The following is a 27699-nucleotide window of genomic DNA, read 5'->3' on the forward strand; positions in this document are numbered from 1 at the left end:
ATGTACGACCAAGATCTCTGCACGTTTCCTGCCATATCTTTGTCAGATGTTTTGCTCAATTCGTGCTAAGTTCTACCAGGTAGGAATTGCCAGGATCTTTGCACAGTTTATGTTCGAGTTATGTCAGGGTTTAGCTCGGTTCCTGTCAAAATTTGCCAGAAAACGCAAGCGAAACCGAGTTCGCCCTAGCTCAACTAACCCGACAGGATACGGGCAAAAAACTGACAGGGCTGCCAAACCAAGACTTACAGAAATCTAGCAGAGCGGTCTCTGCCAGAAAATTTGCTCACTGGGCTAGAGTGCTCTTGTTGACAGAATGCTTATTGGCCCTTCTCGAAAACCACGCGAGACGTACACGGTTAAATAAAACAACCTGCAGAAAAGTTCTTTTAACTTACTTTTGAGTTGTGCGTCGCTTTCGCACTTATTAGTGTTGTCAAAAACAAAAAGAGAGATTCGACTCAGTCGAGGTCTTCCGTGGAGGAAGATACTTTTGAGTTGTTTGGGGTGAACTCAAAATTAGGTAAATTCTACTTAAATTTGAGTATAAAAAACCTATCAATGAGTTGTAATTTTTGCCGTGGTTAAATGGAAACTACCTTCAACACGGTTTACCTAATTTTAAGTTCCCCCACGATACCACGAGATTGAGTCAAAGGAACTCAATTTTAGGTAGTTTTTCGTTTCCGTGTATACACTCAAAAGTAACAAAATGTTTCCACCTTTCTTTGTCTTCACCTTGAGTTGGTATCACCAGAGATGCCAGATTTGCAGACAAGTCTGCAAATTCGCAGATTTTTAATTTAAGCTGCAGATTTCTTCGATGACGCAGATATTTGCAGATTTTTTAGTTTGGTTGCAGATATTTGCAGATTTTTTAGTTTTGTTGCAGATATTTACAGATTTTTGAATGTAGAGGCCTTTGATTACACTAGCTTTCCTGACATTTTTGTTCTTCATAGACTTTTAAAATTTTTATTGCAGACATTTGAAAAAAGTACCTGGCATCTCTGGGTATCACTTGTTTTTGAGATGTCATTGAATTAACTAGAAGGAGAAGTCTCCATTGAACTTCCAATAATGGCACATTCAAAAATCCGCTTGTAGCTATTTTGGAATCGATCAGCTTTCGGTTCGTGTTCGTATTGTGAAGCGTGTGTTTGAATTCTGGTGATAGTTATCCAAAATCAGTGCATTTATTTTGTAAGATATATTTTGTGTTACGAAACTGTTTATTCCCAACGGCAGGAAAATTTGTTTGCGGCTTTCACTCTGCGAGTATAATTAGTATCGTAGATCGTTCGACAATATGCGTCTGTTTCCGGTGCGGCTGTCTAACATCAACAAGATGTTGGACTTTTACTCTCAGTTTAACCCCTCGCCCTTGAGCATCAAGCAATTCATTGATTTCGGTAAGTGTTTTCGCCTAATTTTGTTTTCTTTGTTTCGAATTGACAAAAGTATACGCTTAACGCGCAGATAAGAAAGTATAAATAGAAATAAACATCTCGGTTCATTATGTAAACAAAAGTGACGTAACTACAAGTTATGTTATTTGTATTTGTGTGTTTATTTGTGACGATAGCTTGTTAGCGTATTTGCCTTATATCAGGCCAAGGAACTAATAATAATGTTAGTTTAAATATTTCGTAAGGGGGTAATCAAAATGAAAAATAAAGTTTTTATTTTATTTATGCATCGACAGAACTTAGTTTTCTAAACGTCACGATACACATTTCCAACCCATAAAGCATCAAAACACAATAAGCATCTTAGGATCCAAGAACCTGTTCAGGGTAAAATCCAAACAGTATGTGGAATCGTTGAACTATACGGGTTAAAGTTCGCGTAAATTTTTTTTATTAGGGTAGCGCCCCATACACGTTCAGTTTATCGGTCAGTTTTTCACGTGTGAAGTCATGTCTGTACGATGAAGGGCCGATTTCTACGCCCTCGCTTAACTATTAAACCAAGTTCACCAGTACGTTTGAACCATGCTTAAGCGTTGAGTGAGGGTGAAGAAATCGACCCTAACTGAATGTATTCGGCGTCATGCTCTTGAGTTTCCCCATGAAAATTTGACAGTTCATGAATTTACCAGTCGACCGACGAAATCGGGTGCTTCGAGGTCGACAGATTAACTAACCGACTAGGTTGGGTTTCGTCGTGAACAATTTTTGTCACCATATCAATCACCAGATTTAATCAGTGTGAATCTGGTTCCAGTTTTAAACTACCAACTATTCGGTCGATTTAATTGGTTGAAATATACCGATTTGAACAGTGCCGGCGCCGGTGGTTGAGTGGTAAGTGTGAGGTGAAAAAATCTGTGGTCAAATCTGTCTTCCTTCGGAAGGGAAGTCAAGCCGTTGGTCCCCGGTCTATGAATTTGGTGGATCGATATCTAGTCCAGATAGTGAAGTCACCTCTCTGGCGTCGGAAAAGAAGAAATGATCCAACTTCTATACTCTTACTAATGGGATTTTCGATTGATTGACACCGGTGTAGTGGATTGCACTGGTTTTGCACTTTCTAGCAGAAGTGTGAATGGAACATACCAGTTTGCAGTTTCAGTGCACTCCACTACACCGGTGTCAATCAATCGAAAAACCCATGGGTATGTTCTATTGACACTTCTGCTAGAAAGTGCAAAACCAGTGCACTCCATAACAAAAATATCCTGCTTCTGTGATACTTGTTGAGTGCGCAGTAGTATATACGACCTCTAGCAAAAGCGGAGTCGGACTAACCATTCCTTCCCTTTCCTTCCGCGATCTACATTCGGGCCTGGCCGGCGCCGGTATTGATCAATAAACACTTTAGGATTACCAGGAGTTGCACATTGAAAGATGTTTTGCTACTCATAAGCATAATTATCTACTTATTCTCTGTGCAACTTCAACTAGTCCAGATCGATAACGGAGTAGCAGCCAGGGGTGGTCGCACAAGCTCAAGAAAATTCTCCCGATTTTCCCACCGACTAAATCGGCTTGCGTCGGCACAATCGGCCGACTATGCCACCAATTAATCGGTCGATTGTTGCACCGACTCTTATGGGGGTTTAACATGGACATCTGCCGACGCGACAACCGAATAAATATGACCGACGAAATCGGTCTATTTCAACCAATTAAATCGATCGATTAGTTGGTAGTGTAAAACTGGATCCAGATTCATACAGATTAAATCTGGCGATTAATATGGTGTGGTGACGAAAACTGTTTACCAACGAAACGCAACTTAGTCGGTTAATTAATCTGTCTACCTCGAAGCCAGGGGGACACTGTCTAGCAACTATTTCGTACCCAACATCAGCTGGACCGGACTTGATTATCACGGTTAAACAGAAATAAATTATACCTTTTACAAATATGTCAACTAGTACACGAGACACGCAAAACCGCTTACCCTATATTCTCTTTTTGGGGTGAAGTAACCAAAAAAATGGGGTCCAAAGCGCTGGACCGCGGCGAGATGTTGGGTACGCGCAAAATATATGTGATTTGACAACCACAGCCTACCCCTGCTCGAAGCACCCGATTTCATCGGTCGACTGGGAAATTTATGAACTGTCAAATTTTCTATGGGGGATGTCCATGCGGTAAAAAAACTTTACCCATTTTATGTATTCAAATTGCCCATTTTCGGAAGTTATTCAAGCTGTCAAAAATGGGTATTTCTTGTTTCTAAAAATAAGTACTTTTTATCCATTTCACAACTACTCGATGAGGTAATGTCAATGGGTATATTGATCTTAACAATGGGTGAAAACTCCTTAAGAATTATTTCAAGCAAGTTAACCTGCTAAGTAAGGATCGTAGCGGAAACGGCAAATTATCGGCCTGCATCGGAGTCCGTGGTGGAAACGAAACATTTCGGCAATGCTCCAAAAACAACTGCTGTTTAGACTACTGAGGATGTTGCAAATATGCACTAGTTCGGCATTTTTAGAACAGCCAAAAGATCCAGCCATCAAAAATATATCCAGTTGGCGGTTTTATTTTGTTAAGGTGTTTTGGAATAGGATCTCTATCTAGATTCCTATACTTTTGTAAGGAGACAATAATGTGAAATGAGTGTTATTTTGTTTTTTTTTTTTAAATTCAGAAACAATTCTATTGACAGTATTTTTAATTCTAGCGCGATTTTCATAAATGAGTATTTTTTACGCATTTTGTTGTAACAATTCTGCGAAAAATAATGGGTAAACTATACCCAGGTTGACGTACAAGGTCTTTTTTAACAATGGAGAAGACGTTACGTCCTAACCCAGTACACGTGCTATTGGTAGTTGTCCAAGCTATCACACAAGGTGTACTGGGGGCGTGTCGGGCTCAACCAGGGGGCCATACCGACTAAACTCCATTGGACTCCGCCATCTATCCCCAGGAACTACCTTTCGGCATTACTTCTGGGGGGATGGCCGTACTTAACGTACGCTCTCACTCGTGCCTTACATTCGCACTCACTCACGCCCTACATTCCTCTGCCACGCCTCGAAGTGTCTGTAGCGATAGGTACCAGCAATATACTCTACGTTACGACCCTCACATCTCGGCATGGGCAGACCATACCTCCGTCTATCATCCGCCAATTCACTCGCTCTACCGCCATGCATCGGCGTGGCTATCGCGGTTGCAACCGCCGTGCCGCCCTTGCCTCAGCATTAGCAAACCATTCATTCATTTCTCCGCACATAACCCATTCCGCTCTAGCTAACCAAACCCAAGTCAGTCATACTCCTCGCCTGCTGCTCGGCGCTCCATGCTCTCTGCAGCCTGCAGGCAATCTGAGTGGTAGCAGTCGAAACTGCGTTCCACTTCTCTACCGCTTGGCACATCCCCTGCACAAGGGTATCAGGGGTTGTGCCCAAGCCCCAGACGTCTAGAATAGCTCCTCTTTCGACGTCGAAGCGGGGACATACGAATAGTATGTGCTCCGCAGTTTCGTCGACACCTGGGCAGTCTGGGCAGACTAGGGCCTCAGCGTGCCCAAACTTGTGAAGGTACTGTCGGAAACAGCCATGGCCTGACAGGAATTGTGTCAGGTGGAAGTGAACTTCCCCATGGGGTCTTCCCACCCAGCTCGATATGTTAGGTATCAGCCGGTGGGTCCACCTACCTCTCGGCGAGTTGTCCCATTCGCGCTGCCATCTGGCGACCGAGGTTTCCCTGGCACGCTCACGGACTCCCCTATTGCCACGCAATTCGAAACAATCTTCGTCTTCCCGGATGACCAGCCCGACTGGCATCATACCCGCTATCACGCAGGATGCATCGTGTGATACCGTGCGGTAGGCAGATATCACTCTGAGACACATCAAGCGATGCTCTCCAATTTGCGACGGTAACTGGTTACTTCCAGTGCTCTCGCCCAGGACGGTCCGCCGTACCTAAGGATTGATACGGCGACACCGGTCAGTAGCCTACGTCTACTGGCGCACACCTTGGAGCTGTTGGACATCATCCTCGATAATGCCGCAACAGCCACCGAAGCCTTCTTGCACGCATAGTCGACATGGCTGCCGGAGGTCAGCTTGTCGTCTATGATGGCCCCAAGAATCTTCAGACTCTGCTTAGAAGTTATCTCAACTTCTCCCGCTTGGATAACTGCTTGTTGTACCGATTTACGGTTATTAACAACAACCACCTCCGTCTTGTGGTGGGCGAGCTCTAGGCCTCTCGCGCTCATCCATTCCGCTACTATGCTTATCGCGTTTGCCGCCGTTAGTTCTACCTCGGAGATTGACTCCCCGTAGACCGCCAGGGTGACATCATCGGCAAAACCGACGATTTTCACACCCGGAGGGAACTTTAGTCTCAGAACCCCGTCATACATAAGGTTCCATAGCACCGGGCCTAGGATTGAACCTTGCGGGACTCCTGCGGTAATAAGAATACTTCGCTGACCGGCATCGGTCGCGTATAATAGTACACGGTTCTGGAAGTAGCTTTCCAAGATCCGGTACAGGCCCACCGGCAGACCAAGCCGGTGTAACGAGAGCGTGATGGCATCCCAGCTTGCGCTGTTGAATGCGTTCTTCACGTCAAGTGTCACTAACGCACAATATCGAATACCCCGCCTTTTCCGTTGGATCGCTATCTCGGCAGTCCTTACCACTGAGTTGATAGCGTCCACCGTGGACTTTCCCTTTCGAAAACCGAACTGATTACTTGACAGGCCCTCCGTACCTTCTGCGTATGGAGTTAGCCTGTTGAGGATAATCCGCTCAAGCAATTTGCCCGTCGTGTCAATCAGACAGATTGGTCTGCACGCCGATGGGTCACCAGGCTACTTCCCGGCCTTCGGCAACAGTACCAGCTTCTGCCTTTTCCATCTATCTGGAAAACGGCACTCGTCAAGGCATCTCTGCATAGCCAACCTGAACATGTTCGGGTTCGCCATGATTGCTGTCTTGAGAGCGCTGTTTGGAACTCCATCAGGCCCTGGAGCTTTATTCACCGCTAGAGAATTAGCTACTGCAAGTAGCTCTTCATTCGTCACCGGGGCCACCACGTCGTCTGTACCCGGCGTGCCTTGCGGCGCCGGGGGCCAGGGACTTATGGCTCGGGACGGGAAGAATACTTCGATAATTCTTGCCAACCGTTCTGGCGACCGTTCGGGGGGTGAGGAGCCCCCTTTGGTCTTTGCCATCACGATCCTGTAGGCATCGCCCCACGGATTCACGTTGGCCTCCTCGCACAAATTGTCAAAACACGCTCTCTTGCTGCGCTTGATGGCCTTGTTAAGGGCCGATTTCGCAGCACGAAACGCTTCACGTCGTTCCACTCTAGCCTCTTCAGTGCGGGCTCGCTGCATCCTACGTCTAGCTTGTAGGCAAGCTGATCGTAGGGCTGCGATCTCTGCACTCCACCAATATACCGAACGTCTGCCATTTCTTGGCAGGGTTTTCTTCGGCATAGTGGCGTCGCACGCGCGTGATAGAACAGCTACCAGCGCATCCCCGCTTAGACTGTCGGTGTTGGCCTCCAGTCCCAGGGCCGCGGTGAAAACTTCGCTGTCGAAGTGATTGGACTTCCACCCGCGTACCTGACAGGGATTACCCACCCTCGGATGCTGCACACCAAAGTTAATCCGGAAGCGTATTGCTAGGTGATCACTATGGGTGTAGCCCTCGTCTACCCTGCAGTCCATGTCTGGGACCAGACTTGGACCAGCAAACGTTACGTCAATCCACGACTCGACCCCATTCCTACGGAATGTGCTAGCGGAACCATCGTTGACTAGCACTGCGTCGAGTTTCGCAAGTGCCTCCAGAAGCGCTTGGCCCCTACTATTTGTACAGCGGCTGCCCCACTCCACCGCCTAAGCGTTAAAGTCACCCGCTATGACAAACGGCTTACGACCCACCATGTCAGACGAAAGCCTATCGATCATCTGGTTGAACTGTTCTATTGGCCACATAGGTGGGGCATAGCAACTACAATAGAACACACCATTGATCTTGGCAATCGCGACACCCTCCGCAGAGGGCTGTACTACCTCCTGAATCGGGAACCGTCCCGTTGCACAGATTGCCGCCATTCTAGGCCCGTCCGCCACCCAGTTGCCGTTGTCGGCAGGGACGTTGTACGGGTCGGATAGAAGGGCGACATCTGTCCCCGACTCCGATACCGACTGCCACAGCAGCTGCTGAGCAGGTGCGCAGTGGTTAAGATTCAGGTGTGTGACGTTTACCATTGCTTCCTCTTTACCGCCTCCCCGAAGGGACACGCAGGTCCGCCCATAACATGGTTGCGGCCCTGCTTCTTGCTAGCGTAGATGAGACACTTGGGAGCCCTCTCGCATTTCAGCGCCTTGTGTCCCTCCTCGCCGCAGCGACGACACAACTTGCTCCTGTCTGGGCCCTTGCAGTCGTATGACTTATGGCCTGGCTCCAGACATTTAAAACACCGGTCCACTGAAGGCGGCTGGGGTATGCTAACTGGGCATACTGACCATCCGATCTTCAACTTCCCTTTATCAGTTACTTTTTTTGCTTCCGCGAACGGTAGCTTGAAGTAAGCTACCTGCGTGCCAAGCAACCGCTCCCTGATACGTACAAAGTTCTGATCGATCTCGACACCGCACTGCTGCTTAACGGCCGAGACGACGTCCTCTGCGTTTGTGATCTCGTCCAGTTGCTTACACTGGAGAGTCACTTCTGCTCCCAACGACATCACCTGAGCGCCGTTTCCCAAGACCACTTGGGCCAACCTCCTATACGTTACTCCGCTGGATTGTGCATCACGCTTCAGCACCAAGATCATTTCGCCATCTTTGGTGCGTCTGACGCTTCGCACATCCTGTCCTAGATTCGAGAGGCTTTCGGCCGCCCGCATCGATTTTAGGACCTCCGCGTAACTACCCCCGTTGGTTTTCACCAGCAGGGCCTCTCCTCTGTCCCTCGCCTTCTTCTTCGCGGGTCGAGGTGCGCTCGAATTCCGCTTCCTACTGACCACCTGCCATTCACCATCGTCTGCCGATGGCGCCGGCTGGCTGGTGCCAGGTCGCTCCACATTATGCGCCCGATTGGCGACTTTCGCCTTTTTACGCTGAGAAGTCGCCTTCTCTGGTCGCCGCCCTGCGGGATCCTTCGCACCCGCATCCGCGCCTCCCAAACGACGTTTGGCCTTATTGGTTGCACGTCGTTTGGCGTTGCTCCGCGCGCCTACACAAGGCCTAGGCCGCTTCGCAGTCTCACCCTCCATCAAGCGTTTGGTGGCCGATAAAGCGAAGACTATCGCCTCCTGCGCCATCGTCGCTCCGCCGTGGAAGGAGAAGGCCTTGGTTTAGATACCGCGGTCAGCCTTCTCTCTTTCCGGCAACCTCGCCATGTAGGTTACTTGTTCTTGTCTTGCGACTCGAACAGCCTGAGGAAGCACCAGCAGGTTCTGTTTAAGCTCCTTGCTGATGTTCTTCCCTCTTGTGAATTCGATAATACTATCCAGCTGCTTGACCACAACCTGCATCGCGGGTAGTGGTCCGCCAAGCGTGCTGGTAGTATTATCTCTTACCACAACCATTTCTCCTTCGGTGCTGTTGTTTACAGCCACCTTCGCTCCATTGTCAGCCCGTGTCGGGGGAGACCTCGCCAGACCCCCTTTGGCAAAGGGGTTCAGCGCCGTAGTCACTTCCGCCTCCTCATCGCATACTTTTTTATTATTGTTTCTAAAAAGACTCATATTAAATCCCACGAGTTGCGCGAGAAAATAGGTCCGCCACGCCAGAGCTCCGCATTAACGTGGTAAGAGACACTTACTGTGGGGGGTGCCCAGGTACCCCACAGGCTCCGTTAACGATCGGGCATCTTTTTCACCCCCCCCCCCCCGATCATTCATCCCTCGGCACGGATCGCTTCACGCCTTGGAATTGGGGTTATCCCGTTTGGTGGGCCCATATCACCGGAACGGGAGGTCCGTAGCGCTATTGTATGCCGGCAACTACACGGCCCCCCTTCCCTGTCAGCATACGACCATAGTCCCAACGAGTTGGCTATCCGAACATTCCTATGACTACTCGTATCCCAGCCGGCTCCGCGGGGAGGTAGAGATAGGAGTTCCTGGGCAAGAGGCTAAGGACCACTGTGGCTAACCACCGGGTCTGTATTGCGCATTGCACAGGCATTTGCCAGCCAGACGTACAAGGTCTGTACTCATTTATGGGTACAAACTCTTTACCCATTTAATGGGTTATTCCACTTTTATTGAAAATGCGTAGTTTTCTACGCATTAATGGGTACTTCATTTTATCAGTGCACATCAAAATTGCAGCGCCTTCTTTCTATACGTATTCCTTCTTTCCGGTAGCTCCTGTTGCAATGTTTCAAGATTTTGACAAATAGAGGAAACGGTGGACAATTATTTCGCCCATGTCAATAAACGGTGTGGTATTTTTTTTTAGTAAATATTTTGCACTTGGCTAGGTCTATAGGCAGGGGCGCATTAAAGTTCTTGAATCGAACCACTTATCGCTAATGGGATTATTATTGATTATCTAATAAGAGTTGCATAGGTAGTGATAAGTAGGAATTCATACCGGTAATTGTTCCGAATCGCGGCTTTTTCGAAAAGAGGGTTAATTTGTTTTGGAAATGGTTCTAAATGGCCAATTTTATAACAAGCCATGAAAAAAATCGGGGAAAAAGCTTTAAAGTAGTTTAAACTGGAAAAATAAGTTGTTCCCACTTGCCTATCTAACAATTAGTCAATCCATGAGACGTTTCTGATCAGCTGATTATTTCTTTTTTACTTCCTCTGACGTTACTCCGAGGGGTGCGATGTCCGACAATATCGTTGATTCGATCCAACATCAAACGAATCGGATTAACGAAAGATGTTTGTCGTACGAGTTTTTTTGTTCGCAGGAGTAGACTTGTTGACAGAACCCACCGCTGGATTGTCAAACAAACGTCTAATGGATTGCCTAATGGCATTGCTCATGAGAAAGTGCCGTTAAGGGTGAAGGTAGTGTGATGCGGCTTTGCCGCATAGTCGAGTCCAAAGATTCGAAGCGGCGCAAAGCCGCTGAGAAACCGACGGACGAGGTGGTTTTGATCTTGCTATCGAAGGGTGCAATCAAACCTGTAATCCACTCGTTTGCCCGGTATACTCAAACATAGGGGCTATCCCTAGCTTAAGTCCGACTGAGCGGCAGCGAAGTCGGACAGCATGACAAAAAGCGATGTGGCGTAGCCACATTAGGCATTAACAATGTTTTATTTAGTAACAATAGGATAGTATTCATTTACAACAATAAAATGTTGTCAGTGCCGAATGTGGCTACGCCACATCGCTCAATTCAAGTGCTGTCCGACTTCGCTGCCACTCAGTCGGACTTAAACTAGGGATAGCCCCTATGTTTGAGTATACCGGGCAAACGAGTGGATTACAGGTTTGATTGCAACCTTCGGTAGCAAGATCAAAACCACCTCGTCCGTCGGTTTCTCAGTGGCTTTGCGCCGCTTCGAATCCTTGGACTCGACTATGCGGCAAAGCCGCATCACACTACCTTCACCCTTAACGTCACTTTCTCATGAGCAATGCCATTGTTAGTAAGGTAAGTGGGAACAACTTATTTTTCCAGTTTAAACTACTTTAAAGCTTTCCCCCCAAATTTTTTTCATTACTTGTTATAAAATAGGCCATTTAGAACCATTTCCAAAGAAAATTAACCCTCTTTTCGAAAAAGCCGCGATTCGGAACAATTACCATACCAATCCGACCCATATTAAAACCTCAACACATGATAGCCATCATTGTCGGCCGCCCCCATCTTTATAGTTCACGGGGAAGGATAAAGGATAAGGTAGACGGGAAGTGTTGATGCTCCACCTACTTAACGGAAAAACGACGATTCATCAGACTTCGCGTGTCGCGGAGTTGGTTGTTTGGAAGGGTATAAGGTCTAGGATTCGCTTCAAGCAAGCGATGCGACCTGTAAAAAATATTTTATTATGTAGTTGTTTAGTTAGTCTTCGAGTACACGATCACTCGAAAAAAGAAAATATTTTGTTTAGTTTTTGGTTCTTATTAAATGCTGGGCTGCCGAGAGTATCCTATGTTTCCTAAACAAAAGCAATTTAAACTCCACACAGCCGATCGTGGGAGTATGTCCTAGAAAAGCTAATCTTATATTAGTAATGGGCCGGATCACTATCTATTGTAACGGTATTTAGACAGAATTCGCTACTTCTTCTCTACGATATATTTATTTGGTTGAAAACTACCGAATTGTTAACCTGATACACGGGCTGGTTAGCAATATCGTGTAAGTAGGGGTTTGCCCACTACTCGGATTCTTGTTTGCCCGGCGAACCCTTCTTTTCAGGGCGGCCTAGGTGCTTCTACAGAATTTCGGATTTTCGTTTCACAACAAAAAGTAAACAAACAAATAAAATTTAACTTTACCGTTTATTTTCACCAACTCTCCTTCACTGCACACTACACTGGGTCGATCCCTTGTTGGTTACTGCTCCGTACGGCCGGGACAACAACGGCCTGGTCGGTCTGTTGGCTTCTCCAGCAGCGGTCCTTGTCAATTAGCCAGGGAGGTGAGGAGGGCTCTTTTGTTGGAACATCCCTAGCGACGGTGAAGAATCACCGGATTCTTTGCTTCCCGCACACGCGCACTATACCGTACTGGTTGTGGTGGCGGGAAACTGTCCCGAAAAAAAAACAAAACTGATCGGGCGTCTGTTCGATGCTGTGGTCCGTCACTATTTGACTTATCTCGATGGCCGCCTTTTTCACTCCACAAAAAAACACCGCCGCATAGCTGTCATTGCCATGGTACAGCATAGTTAGCAATCACCTTTACAGCGAGAGGAGAGCGGTGACTTACCTAAACCCTATGTTTCTTATATACAAACATAAAACAAAAATTACTACACCTATCTGAACGCATAAAACCGTTCACAAACGCGAAACTATACAAAAATTTACAAACTAAATGTGAACGGTATCGAAACAGCGGTGAGCATAAATATTCGTAAACAATGCACTCTATGGAGAGAGTACGCACGAATAGATATATTTCCACCCAGTGCTAAATTGTTACCCTGACGGGTTACAAACGGAACTTGAAATTAGGTTAATAAAAACAGACGCGACAAATTTTCAGTTGTATTGACCCGCGATCATCGACACTAGTCAGATTAAAGTCTTGTTGCGGATGATTTCCGATCAGATATTAATTTTTACGGTAGTGTTTCCTTAGATCTGTTCGCACCCCCTCATTCTGTTACTATCGGCAGAAGGCTGATAGCACCCAGTCGTCGCCGGTCTAAGGACCAAAAGTCATCAATAGACTTAGATTCGTGTAGAGGCATGAGATAGGAGACTTGTGAGAACTAAAGAGACAAAAAAACAAAAAAACGACATGCTGTAATGTATTTATGACGCTTAGAGCAGATTTGTTTTCTTTCCGGACATCACGTTGAACCTTGTCAAATGAATAATGATGTTCGGGGTCCTAATAGTTTTCTTATATCTGCTGCCTTCGACTGGCCGCTAGCAGCTGGGCAAAACAATATTGAGACTTGGCATTCTATTTATATAGGATGGCGCTAAAGCTGAGTACTTTGGTTGAAGACTATTAGGCGTTTTAATGTGTTAGGTACCTGTTGTGTTGTTATTGCGTTGTTTCAGTGGGAAATAAATTATGAATTAAATTGACCCCCACCGGAGCACGTTACAATGCTTCGTCCTGAATCCGAACTCAGCTATAATCTTCTACAGCTGAATTGAAACTCCAAACGGTACATGGCGTCTCCTTGCCATTCCAATCCCTTTAGTGAAGACTATGTTATCTTACCGTTTGACGACCTTATCAATAATTGTTTGTGGGGTACCCGGAAAAGTTATACAGGAAGATAAGGGCTTCCAGGAGATATTAGAGGACATCTAGATATTCAGCATATGTTTAAATGATGGGCTATCTCAAGACCATGATTATTTAAATGGTGTCGCTAGTAATGTAGCTCGGTCCAGTAAACGATATGTTATAGATTAAAAGACTGATAACACTAGTTTACAGTATTTCTGAACTCAATAAGCTGATCGTCACTTTCAATGTAAAATTGTGTACTGAATACGAAAATGAAGTTCAAAAAATTAACTGTAGAGCAGTTTTTAAACTAGAGTAAAAAATGAATTTTGTCTTTAAAATAAATAATATTTTTACTGTTAAATTAAACGTAATCGAATGTACTCTCGGTCGCCAGAATATTTTATTTTAGTGCGGCTTATGTTTCTGACATTCTTTACGAATTTGTTGAAATGTTTCTTAATTTTTCCTCATTTGTTTAACAAAAATTAGCAATTTGGTAAAGATTTTGGGCAAGATAACGCAATTTCCAAAATTATATTTTTAGGGGAACTTAAAGCCACCTAATAACCAATAAACAGAGCTTGGAAAACGAATCAGCTGAAAAAGAACTAACACTCTTCATTCGTTCTTTGCTTCACGAATATACCACCCATTGAACCATTCACCACTGAGCTGCGGAGTTGACGGCTTTGGTTCACCACCACCGAGGCTGGTAAACCATTACTGTTCTGTAGTGTAGGTATATGAGCATAACGTAATAGTACCCGTTGCTCATTCTCTCTTCCATTCGAAGAGATATCAACCGCTGTGCACCATTCGTTCACCATAGCAAGCTATGCATAGGCAGCCAGATTCTCCTTGCTTTCTGGGTGCGAATGTAGGTGCGAACTATGATGCCGCCCAGCCCCGGAGAACAGCGCTCATAACGAGAATGTGTTTGTTGTCTTTTATTATTTTTATTCGAAGTTGGTACATGTTCTGTGGAGCTTGGGTTGCTTATCTATCCTTCCGGCCATCATATCGTATAGTAGATACACTTAATATGTGTATCTACAAATGCGATATGATACCTGGTGCATAAAGGGCAATCTTCTTTCATTTGATTATTTGCTCAGGAAATCATTTTCCGTACCCAAATATCACATATGATGCCAGTGATAAATGGAGAAAACCACGAGGATTGTGGAAGAGCAGTGGGTACAAAGCCAAGTGCTTCCTGGCTGGTACCAAAATGATAAGCAAAGGGAAAGTAAGGGTTATGCTCGGGGTCTGGAAGGAGAGCATTTCGCATTTATTTTCATTTTTTTTGTTTTGTCTTTTCATTTGTTTCTCTTGTTACAATATATGCAACTCGGTGCAAGAGAACGTGACGGCCAAGGAAACGGAAAGCCAATAGCCCAAACAAATCAGGGACAGAAACGAGGACTACGAACAAGGAAACAAACAACAGATGAGAAATCGTTTACTTATTTATTATAACTACGATACTAATCACAATTATTTTGCTTTTATTTTGCTTTTCTTGTTTCGTTTCAGCAAACCAAAATCTATACGGACTAGTACATACGAACAGTTAGGCTTTGAAGGTTCTCATCTTGACAGAGTCTAGATGGGCGGATGATCATCTACCAGGGTGTGGGCTGAAGTATGACAATGACACTGTACGAGATGGCGCTGAGCCTGTGGCCTTCGACTGGCATGGTCCATTCTCATTGATTTGGAAGTCTTCTTGGCTGGTTGGTAGATATGGGCTCCTACTTGCAAGTTGATCAATTCGCTTGGGTGGGATGTGGATCCTACTAGTTGTCGACTCTTTTGATCGTTGTCGACTCTTTTGATCGTGAGTATGAGCCTAGCTCAGGAAAGGAATGCAGAACTGGCACCTAAGAGATAGTTAATTATTCAGGACTTGTTCTTATGATTATTAAACTCGACCAAGCACACCGGCTCTCAGAAATGATAAGCAACCCTTTCGGGTCGGTGTGGTCTATTCGAGTCGAACCAGACGGACATTCGGTTCGAGCAAACTTTATGGGGAATAGTGGATAAATATTTCTTATGCCTTTATTGGCAGAGATTTTTTTTGCGAAATCCTAAAATACTTTCACTGGTATAGCTACTCAGGATAATAATAATAGAAAAATTTATGGTTTGCCTGGTCCATATTGTAATGAATACGTATATTGACTAGAACAGGGATAATCGAGTTATGCTATAAGATAGAGAAGAAACAGCACAGTTATAGAAAAAGTATTCGCGAGTAAGGACTAATACTGCTAGTATGTTTACCGTTTCAATTAATAGTCGATTGATCCGCTTCGGACATAGGAGACAAAAAGGAGAGAGAAAGGAAGAGACAGAAGCCGATTCAATGCGAAATTTGCCAATATGACGTTGACCCCAAGGTGATGGTAAGATGATTTTCCATAGGATGACAGACTAGATGACACGACGTTACACGCTCTAAACTTGTGCCCAATAGTTTGTATGAATGTATGTATGAGTGTAAGCCCGTATGTATGCCTTTTTTACAATGGAGAAGACGTTTACGTCCTAACCCAGTACACGTGCTATTGGTAGGTGTCCAAGCTACCACACGGGGTGTACTGGGGGCGTGTCGGGCTCGAATGGTGACGCTGCCATTAATACCGACTAAACTCCATTGGGCTCCGCCATCGTTCCCCCCAGGAACTACCTCTCGGTATTACTTCTGGGGAGATGGCTGTACTTGATGTACTCATTCACTCACTCAGGCGTTCATACGTCCTGTATGAGGCTTACTTGGGTGCTCTCTCTCTATCGCACCTTGATTCACTCTCAAACACTCCACATGAGGCTGACTTTTGTGCTCATCTTTTTCGTTCCTTGCGAGGCTGACTTGTGTGCTCACCTTACTCATTCCTTGCTAGGCTTACTTTTGTGCTCGCCTCACCCATACCATGTGAGGCTGACTTGGGTGCTCACCCTATCACCTGGTTCACTCTCGATCGTGCCGCTCTATTACACCTCTGTCACTCCCCCTGGCATCCCTTGTGGGACATTTTTCTTAGGCCCCACTTCTGACATACCATGCGAGGCTGACTTGTGTGCTTACCTTTTTCATTCCTTGCTAGGCTTACTTTTGTGCTAGCCGCTACCATACCATGTGAGGCTGACTTTTGTGCTCACCCTTAACATACCGTGTGAGACTGACTTGGATGCTCACCCTTTCACTCCTCTGCCACGCCACGAGGCATCGATAGCTAAGTCCCAACATACTACGCTACGACCCTCCCATCTTGGCATGAAGCAGTCCACTTATACGCCTATACACTCGCTCTTCTGCCTTGCTTCGGGGTGGCTGGGTTTACCCCTTACGCGGTTGCCAGTCGCTGCGCCAAACCTGCCTCAGCATGAACAGACCATTCACTCCCTTTTTTTGCGCTTGGCCTTTTTTGCTCCAGCTAACCAATCACTAGTTAGCCGTGCCCGTCGTCTGTTGCTCGGTTCGCCAGATTACCTGTAGCCTACTGGCAATCTGGATGGTAGCAGCCGCGACTGCGTTCCACTTCTCCACCGATTGACACATCCGCTGAATAAGGGTATCAGAGGTTGTGTCCCAGCCACAGACGTCAAGCATTGCTCTTCTTTCGACGTCGAACCGATGACATACGAACAGTATGTGTTCGGCAGTTTCGTCTACACCTGGGCAGTCCGGGCAGGCTGGGACCTCCGCGTGCCCGAACCTGTGGAGGTACTGTCGGAAACAGCCATGGCCTGACAGGAATTGTGTCAGGTGGTAGTGAACTTCCCCATGGGGTCTTCCCACCCAGCTCGAAATGTTAGGTATCAGCCGGTGGGTCCACCTACCTTTCGAGGAGTTATCCCACTCACGCTGCCATCTGGCGACCGAGGTCACCCTGGTGCGCTCGCGGGCTCCTCTATTTCCACGTAGCTCGAAACACTCCTCATCTTCCCGAATGACCAGCCCGACTGGCATCATGCTCGCTATCACGCAGGATGCATCGTGTGATACCGTGCGGTAGGCAGATATCACTCTGAGGCACATCACGCGGTAGGTGCTCTCCAGTTTCTGTAGGTAACTGGTTACCCTTAGTGCTCTTGACCATGACGGGCCGCCGTACCTGAGGATAGATACGCAACGCCTGCCAGTAACCTACGTCTACTGGCGCACACCTTTAAGCTGTTGGACATCATCCTCGATAGAGCCGCAACAGCAGTCGCCGATCTGTTGCATGTATAGTCGACGTGGCTGCCGAAGGTCAGCTTGTCGTATATAATGGCTCCTAGAGACTTCAGACTCCGCTGTGAAGTGATCGCGACTTCTCCCACATGGATAACTGCATGTTGTGCTGACTTGCAGTTGTTGACGATAACTACCTCCGTCTTATGATGAGCGAGCTCCAGGCCTCTCGCGCTCATCCATTCCTCCACCGTGTTGATCGCGTGTTCTGCGGTTAGTTCTACCTCAGGGATTGACTCCCCGTAGACCTCCAAGGTTACGTCGTCGGCAAAGCCGACGATCTTGACCCCAGGAGGGAACTTCAGTCTCAGAACCCCGTCATACATGAGGTTCCATAGCACCGGGCCTAGAATCGAGCCCTGCGGGACTCCGGCGGTAATCGGAACTTTTTTCTGACCGGCATTGGTCTCGTATAGCAGTACGCGGTTCTGGAAGTAACTTTCCAGGATCCGGTACAGACCTACCGGTAGGCTAAGCCGGTGTAACGAGAGCGCGATGGCATCCCAGCTTGCGCTGTTGAATGCGTTCTTCACGTCAAGTGTCACTAACGCACAGTATCGAATGCCTCGCCTTTTTCGTTGGATCGCTATCTCGGCAGTCTATCACTGAGTTGAGAGCGTCCATTGTGGACTTTCCCCCTGCCGAAAGCCAAACTGGTTGCTTGACAGGCCGTCCGTTCCTTCCGCGTACGGGGTTAGCCTGTTGAGGATAATCCTCTCAAGCAGTTTGCCAGTCGTGTCGATCAGACAGATTGGTCTGTACGCCGATGGGTCGCCTGGCGGCTTCCCGGGCTTCGGCAACAGCACCAATTTCTGCCTTTTCCATCTATCGGGGAAACGGCACTCGTGAAGGCACCTCTGCATAGCTAGCCTGAACATGTTCGGGTTCGCTATGATCGCTGCCTTAGCAGGCTCTGTTTCAGCTCCTTGCTAATATTTTGTTTCGCGCTAGTGAACTCGATTATTGCATCGAGCTGCTCCACCACTTTGCGCATCGCGGGTAGTGGCCCGTCCAGCACGTTGGTAGGGCTATTTTCTACCACTGCTGGGGGGGTTACTGGTGCTATCGGATGCAGCACTCGTCGCTCCACTACTCTCCCCACGGGGGGAGACTTCGCCAAACCACCTCTAGCAAAGGGGTTTGGCACCTCCGTTTGTTTATTGTTTTTGTTTTTGTTCACTTCATTCATGTTGATACCCACGAGTTGCGCGAGAAAGAAAGGTCCGCCACGCCAGAGCTCCGCAGTAACGTGGTAAGGGACGCTTACTGTGGGGGTTGCCCAAGTACCCCACAGGCTTCGTTAACCATCGAGCATCTTTTTCACCCCCTCGATCACTCATCCCTCGGCACGGGTCGCTTCACGCCTTGGAATTGGGGTTATGACCTATCTTGCTTTACGTGGTGACCGCGGTCCAGATCATCACAACCATCCTCCTTTACCAGGGCTTTGGACCTGTAGCTCTGGTTCTCAATAGTTCCTGGTACGTATGTTATTACAGACATGCTACTATTGAGATCCGTCATTCGCTAGCGGAGTTGCCTGTATGCATGGATGTGTATAGGAGCAATGTATTCCTGAGCAACATGGAAGGACAGCCTCTGAGCCGCCAAAACGCTCATGGGAAGCCGGGTGCCCGGTCGTAGTTGTGACCATAAAGCACTGCACACACTGTCAAGTGCAACGATGAGAGGGTAGGTGTACAGTTAATGCACATAGGTTGCAGAAATAGGTTGTTGAGACAGCCCGGTTGCACACTGATAAATAACAATAAGAAGTAGGTACATGTTCTGCGCGTTTTTCATATGCACTATTTTTTTTTTGTTTTGTCTTCAACCTATTGAATCTGTCGAATTGTGAAAATACAAACAGGGTTAGGGGAACAGGAGAGAGAGAATCGGCAAAAATCAAAAACGAAAAAAGCAGTGTTTTGCGCACCGAGAGTTAGATCTTCATGAAAATCAATCAGCAGTACTGTAACAACATTTTATATAAGCTGATTGATTTTTACGAACATCCAACACTCGGTGTGGAAAAAAACTGCTTTTTTCGTTTTTGATTTTTGCCCATTCTCTCTCCAAACTTAATAACCTGTTCCATTTAGTTCTTAATTTTTTTTTTAATATTTTTTATTTGCTTCGATCCCATCAGTTAATTTTATGTTTGGAGCGATAAATCCTTTTCTCATAGAAAATATTCCGTAATTCATGAATTTGCGTTAAGGGGTTACATGTGTTGAGGTTGGTCAAAAACTCGAATTTTTTTTTATTCTATCGTAAAGTTTAGGTTCTTAAGAATGTTATCTCAATTTTGAATAGAGATAGGAGCAGTGGACGCAAAGTTATAGCATTTTTCATCTTGCTCCCTTACGGAGGCATGGCTTATACTTGAAATTTTAAATGCGATTATCTTGATCTTTGCGGTGACTACGATTGCCGAAAAAGTTTTCAACCGATTTAATTTTTTTTGGTTTGTTCGTAATTTAACTGCCGTGTCCTTGAACGATTCCATTTTTTCGTCAAAATTTTTCTAGTAATGTTATGAATTTGCTAAAAAAAATTCAGGTGAAAATGGTGTTTTTTTTTTGGAAAAAACGTTCCCGTTTCCAAAAAGAAGAAATTCTTTTTCAGTCTATCGTTCAAGGACACCACAGATACATACACTAATTATTTTTTTTAGTTTTATGCTTCCAATTGAGCTGTTGGACTGGAATCGTTGTCACGATACACCTCTTTAAAAAAACGCGTTTTGCGGAAATTTCTATAACTTCGACAATTATTAACATTTTTTATGTTCTCAAGAGGATTTTGCAAATTGGACATTGTACTACGCTAGACGTATAACAAGTATTTCATAAAAATATGGCTACATACCTTTACATAAATTCAAACTTTTCCCTTTTTTCCCGGATCCTAACATATATAACCCTTTAAATGATGTAAATATTTATCAAACTTTATATGGACATGTCCACTAAAGTTATTATTTTTTATGTAACTCATGTACCATGTTAATCCTTATGAAGTAGTGAAATGATTCTACATCGGAATATTGGAATAGTTATTTATAAAATTAGCACAACATTGAACGCAGAGAGAGTTGGTGAGACTTGACCAAGATTTTATGGGAGACCTGACCAAGTGCCAATAAGCCGAAGAAAGATACAAAATTTTTGATACTTACTATTCTTTGGTATCTACTGTGAATGTTAATAATGTCACAAAAAATCCCACCTTAAACACCAATCTAAATCTTTATAGTATAGTCAACAAAGTTATCAGTTATATGGCTGATTTTGTGACACGTGAACCTGCAAAGTTATCAGTACAGTATTTCTTAAAAAAGAAATGCATTAAAAAAAATCAATGCTCATGAAATACAATCGTTTTATATTTTTAACTAGTACTAAGGACCTCAACAATATGGGAAAAAAATGATAACAGTACGTTTTATGCCATTGTTTTTTGTTCTGATATTTCAAAATTCTCTTGGTCAAGTCTCCCCACCGCGGGGAAAAAAACGATCACAGAAAAACTTTTACAACTTTTGAACACAGTAAATTATCAATTCTGAAAAAAATATTAATACGCATAATACTTTTGCACATTACATTTCAACGAGTTTTTGAAGATTGAACACGTTTTCAGATATTTACGTAGGTTTAACTGGTCAAGTTTCCGTATTCAAATTTAAAATTTGGGGGAACGTTGAATAGTTAATGGTTTTAATCAAATATGTTTGATATCCTTAAAATTTGAGGGAGATTAATGTTTGGTGATGGTTCATGTCATTACTTCCTGTTTATTGAATTATTAAACCAAAACCAATTTGTCTTGTGGAATACAATATATTTTAAAATGTTCATAAGGCAGTCGTTGTTCAAGTTCAACTCAGGGGGGCTTTTTAGTATTGCACAGAACTAGAAAAAAATGCAAAAATTTACGTGTTCTGCTCCTGGCATATACCAGCATAAAAAATGTTTTATATTTAATTTTAATTTCACATGACGTTGAATTTCGTGAATCATATTTGATTTAAATGTCGATGAGTGCACTATGTTAAATTGTGTCAAGTTTTTACTAACCAGTCGACAAATTTTGAATGATAGCATAGTAATGTTGATGGAATAGGAAAAAAATATTGCGTGATTTTTACCATTTAACAAAATTTGAAAACATTGTTGGTTGCCTGGTTGCAAAAAAATCTCGGCTAACTTAGAATAAAGGCATTGAAGTCAACTGTCAAGATTCATTTGAAGGATATTCCGAATAAAACTTTATTCACCAAGCTCGGAATAATTGCAGCGAACTAATCTGTGCAGACCATTAAAACGGGATACTAATTTCTTCCCAAAGATTGAAAGGCATGTGTAATTTTATTATTCCTGCTCAACTTTAGACGAAGTTCGAAGTAATTTTCTGATTATTAAATATTAAATATACAAAATGCCGTACATTTTAAACACTCCGTTAGTAGGTATTATCCAATTTAATCAGGAGTCATAAATCTTGCTCATCAAATTTGTGGTTAATATTATATTTGTTATTCGATAGAAAGATGAACGACCACTTTGTTTTCAGTAATGAGAGATGGCGTTTGGTCACGGATTTCTTACAATAATATTTTATTGCGTCTATTACCAACGTTTCGAAGGTCTATGCCTTCATCTTCTGGGCAAAACTACAATTTGAACAATAATTTGAACAATAATTACATATAACATTCAATTTGCAAACACACAGATTACTTACAACACGAACAATATTATCTTAGTCAAGTTGGTTTGAACATTTGGACGGCAAAAACAACGCACTGATCTACACTGTAATGTCAAAATTAAGTTTGAATTTGATTTGAATTGCAAATTCGTTTTAATTGTGGCAACTTACACAGACGGTCCCCGCACACATCACTAGCAGACTGAGCAATGAAAAGTTTCAAAAAGCAAAAGTGTGTGTTGTAAACAGTATCGAGGTATGGAACAGATGGAAGTGGAAACAGCAATAATTTCATGTGAAGAGTGCGCTGAATGCCTATAATCCACATATCCAGTTTACATGTGAGATTGAGAGCAACAACCGTTTGCCTTATTTGGACATGGTTCTGATAAGAACGGACGAGCAGAGGATTCTCACCGACTGGTACAAAAAGCCGGTGGCATCTGGCCGAATTTTAAATTTTCTGTCTCTCCATCCGCTCACGCAAAAGCTAAATACAGCCATGGGGTTCATTGCAAGGGTATTTCGACTATCAACGTACAAAACAGAAAACCAAAAAAAGCTAACGGTACGAGAATACTTGCGCAATAACAATTATCCCAGCACTCTGGTAAATCGACTGATCAATCGATTTGTCAACCAAAATCCCAGCACAGTAAATGATCGCCCTCCCGAGAGCGAACAAAAGGTATATCGATCGCTCCACCACGTAGATGCTCTCACACCCGCCCTTGCCAGGATCGTTCAGAGGAATCACAAAAATGTAAGGTTAGGTTTCAAATGTACAAAAACCAATGCAATTTTGTTCTCCAAGCTGAAAGATCCCACTCCTCTTCTTTCAAAACGCAATATAATCTACCGTATACCCTGTACAGAATGTGACAGTTCCTACATAGGTTTAACTACACAACAACTCAAACAGCGCCTGTCTGGCCACCGATCGCTCATAAAACGGTACAATGAATTCAAATCGTCAAGCAGCGAGCGAGAGACAAGCAATGTAGACGAGTTTAAAAAGACAGCGCTAATGGTTCATGCCATTGATAACGAGCACAGCTTTGATCTATCAAAAACAACAATTTTAGACCATGACAACCGATTACAAGCTTTACAGATTTTGGAAATGTGCCACATTTTTAGTGATGGTTCAACAATTAATTTCAGAACCGACACTAATAATTTGAATGCAGCATACTCTGGGGTGCTACACTCTCTCTCTCACTAAGCATAAACTTCGCTCACTCTCTTCTGCCCGTTTCCTATACGTCAAATTATTGCTGTTTCCACTTCCATCTGTTCCATACCTCGATACTGTTTACAACACACACTTTTGCTTTTTGAAACTTTTCATTGCTCAGTCTGCTAGTGATGTGTGCGGGGACCGTCTGTGTAAGTTGCCACAATTAAAACGAATTTGCAATTCAAATCAAATTCAAACTTAATTTTGACATTACAGTGTAGATCAGTGCGTTGTTTTTGCCGTCTAAATGTTCAAACCAACTTGACTAAGATAATATTGTTCGTGTTGTAAGTAATCTGTGTGTTTGCAAATTGAATGTTATATGTAATTATTGTTCAAATTATTGTTCAAATTGTAGTTTTGCCCAGAAGATGAAGGCATAGACCTTCGAAACGTTGGTAATAGACGCAATAAAATATTATTGTAAGAAATCCGTGACCAAACGCCATCTCTCATTACATTATATTTGTTAACATTTAATTAGTTTGCACAACATTTAGGAAAAGAATGTAGTACATCATAGTTTGAAACATATGTTGTCCTTGTTAGATACAATGGTAGAAAAAACTGAACCTGTATGTTTTGGGCTGAGTCATCTGAGGAACCAACATCCAAAAAACTGATAAAATGCATATCAATGTTTGAATATCCACGATTTCCCTAAATTTATAAAGCATCGTGAACAAATTCGAATTTTCCCCCTCAAACCTCAACAGAATCAAATTAGCGGTACCTGTAGCCTAATGTCCGCTCCATAAGCCATATGTTCTTAACTGACGTAGCGAAATACGCTGAAAACCACTAATATAACCAGATGAATTTTATATTCAGATTCAGCATTACACAATGAATCTGAATGATTTAACAGCTTGTATGTTCGTGAACCAAGTCCACCAAATAACCAACCAAGCAACAAGAGACCACTATTCAAGAGAGCATACTGATGTACTCTCTCTCAATGATACAACTGTTCATCCCTATAATTATACGTGCTTATGCAAGAACGAATATATGTTCCTGTTTCTGTTTCCTCTTGTTGTTGCTTCGATATCCATAGCGGCAATTCATTCGGTTGGGGTGAAGGCAAGCGTTTTACTGAACTGTATTGTGGTTCGTTCGGATTGAATTTGAATGAATGGTGAAAGCTCTGCCAATAAAAATAAGCACTTATTTGTTGCAATTGGATGAAAATTGTTAAAGTTATTCATTTTATTGTAAAATGGAGATTTTTTGAGTTTCTTTGTGTCATCATATTGAACCGTCTCGATCCAATTTTTTTCTAAGGCTTAATACACAATGTATATGGAATTCTCTATTAGAACTCTGTTAAACAAATAAAATGAAGAATTTTGAGAATATTTGTTCTGGGATAATATTCGTCCTTGCTTGTCCAAATGATTCAAGACAATAATTATAATTTCAGGCTTAGTAAAGTGATGTCATAAAAAAATTGCTATTAAATAATACGCATAATATTTACATGTGTCATACAGAATCGTACACACTTAATCTTGTTCTACCGAATTCCAGCTTTTCTCGCTATTTTTACTGAGTTTTGCATAGCCGAGCGCTCAGCTAACAAAGCTTTTACCGAGATCTCAGTTGAAGTGACGTTTGTTTTGAATAAACTCGGTAAATATATCGCTGAAAATCAGTAAATTAACGCCACTTTGCTGAGCCATCAGTTGAAAAATTTTACTGACTGTTCAGCTGTGCGGAAATTACCGAACTGAATTGAGTGTGTATATGTATCACACCAAATTTTTTTCGCCGAATGCCAGCAAAATTTTGCCGAATTCTCATCAGCTAAAGGTTTCATAAATTATGATACCGATAGCTCAGCAATTCGAATTATGTAATTTGGACAGAATCGCTTTGCTGAAAATCAGCAGTTGAAAGTGTCAAATTGACAGTGCAATTGCTGAATTTTCAGAATTCCGTGCTGGGTTACTGTGAATCCGGCAATTACGTTGTGAATGTGGCAATTTGAATTGCTGAATTTTCAGCAAAGAGAATCTACCTGGTTCGATTCAAATTACCGATCTTTCGACATCTTGGATTGCTGAAACTTTCAGCTGATGAAAAATCAGCAAAACTTTGCAGAAATCGACAACCAAATTTTGGTGTGCACAAATTCTGTTGAAATTTTGTTTATCCTTAAAAGAAAATGCATTAAAAACAGCTAAAATTTATGAAACCCTACCCTGCCTCGATAGTACGTACACCCACCAACAATTTTTTTTCGTTTGATTTTGTAAACTTCAACAAAATGCGACAGATTTTATAGAAGTTTCACGGGTTCCATGTTACTTCTGCATACTTTAGAGAGGTTATGTCAAGGGTTCTGTGCTACTCAGAATAGTTCTGCAAACTTCAGCAAAGTATTCCAAAGTTTAAGTAAACCATAAATGCATCATGAAATTCTACCTAGTATGAAAAGAATCCTACGAGCTTTAGGGACGTCCTACAAGTATCTTGAAAGTCTTATACATTTTTGGGAGCTTGCTAACTTACAAAGAAATCCTTAGAACTTCAGACAATTTGTACGATATCCCTATCATTCACAGTTTTTTTGTCAAACATCAGAGAATCTCAATGAGCTTTAAGGATGACAATTCGCCGGTTGTATAAAATTTAGGAAAATACTTCAAACTTCAGAGAATTTTCATGCACTCAAACATTTTACATACACAGCAGAGTGTTCACGATATTCACTCATCTTTTGCCAAACTCGGGGTAATTCTGCGAACTTCAAAAAATTCTACGATCTTGATCGAAATCTTTAGAACTTCTGGAAAGTTTACGAAATTACGAGAGTATTTAAAGGATTTATGGAAACAAAATTCAAGCATCCAGGGGTGTTCTCAAGCTTTACAATATTACTTAAAACAAATAAATTACAACGAACCTCAAGTAATTTTTTAAAACTCACAGTTAACTTCACAAAATTAGGAAAGTTTGACCAAAAACTTTTGCATGCTTTATGTACGGTGTCTCACAAGTATCAGAGAAGTATTACTAACTTCGAAGTAACCGGTAAAATTCAAAGAATTTTTTCTGAAGATCAAAAATGATTTTAGTAACTTTTAAGGTATACTATCTAGAGCAATGATAACACGATTTTTGCTAATTGATTTTCAAATATTAAATATTCTGAGTGCTGAATTCATCACATTCTAGGACTAAGTTTTGAATGGAATGGGTAAGATTCGGATCAAGTACGCCTAGCGAATTTGATGGAGACTAATATGACTTACAGATCTGGACAAACACAGCTAAACGAGCCTTTTTTCTCTATACTTCTTTTGTGAAACTTGTGCGAGCAATTAAAGGAAGTATTCAACATATTGGCGTGGTTCAAGGATTAAGGTATGACAGGGAGCTATGCTTTATATATCTTTAAGCTCATATGTTGTCATAAAATATATTTTAAATTTAATCGCCATTGCAAATATATTTAAATATCCGTTCTGCGACAAAAAAAGGAATAGAAAAACAATGATAGCGCGCTCGCGGAAATGCTACCAAATTCAAAGAATTTATCAATAACTCTCGAATATCCTACAATATTCAGAGGCATTTTAATTCTTTCGGTTTTTTATTACAAATTCAGAATATTTTATGCGAAATTCAGACAAATCGTACGTAGTCAAGGAACTGAATAAGTCCGAGGAAATGCTTTTACCTGCCATTTTCAACCATTCTGGTTGTAGCAAACCGTTCGAAAAACCAAGTACACAGTGATTGAACAGTTTATCACTAATATGGGGATTAATTCAGTGATAAATCATATTTTTGTAAGTTTTCATGCAATATTAAACATAGCATAGTAATATTTTAAAATTTATTTTTGTGATTCGATAGTACGTACGTTTCGATAGTACGTACACTAAACGAAGCGAAGGTGTACGTACTATCGAGGTATACCTATATTCAAAACAAAACAAAAAATTATATTGAATTCTTACTATAAACAAAAAGTAATAAAAAGTTAAAGTTAGTCAAAAAGAAAAAAAATCATAGTAGAGTAATAAGCCTATTTTTGCCATGTTTCTATTATCACACTACCCATTTGAAGCCGTTGGTTAGAGCAGCGTCTGTCATCTTTGTTCAACGCATTGGGTCAAATGGTATGGAATCAGCGTATAATTTTTCCCCATACAGCTTACCT

General features: G+C 42.9%; 1 protein-coding gene across 2 annotated transcripts in view; it reads left to right on the plus strand.

The window, feature by feature from the left end:
* Positions 1–1017: 1017 nt before the first annotated feature.
* LOC131682768 (pyruvate dehydrogenase (acetyl-transferring) kinase, mitochondrial) overlaps positions 1018–27699 on the plus strand; it is a 215395-nt gene continuing 188713 nt past the window's right edge. For both annotated transcript variants that reach the window (XM_058964488.1, XM_058964489.1), the window contains exon 1: positions 1018–1412. In XM_058964488.1, coding sequence (XP_058820471.1) covers positions 1310–1412 — 103 coding nt within the window. In that variant the 5' untranslated portion in view covers positions 1018–1309. The remainder of the gene's footprint in view (positions 1413–27699) is intronic.

This window comes from Topomyia yanbarensis, chromosome 2 (genome assembly GCF_030247195.1).
Source record: "Topomyia yanbarensis strain Yona2022 chromosome 2, ASM3024719v1, whole genome shotgun sequence".
NCBI classification, from domain to species: Eukaryota; Metazoa; Arthropoda; class Insecta; order Diptera; family Culicidae; genus Topomyia; species Topomyia yanbarensis.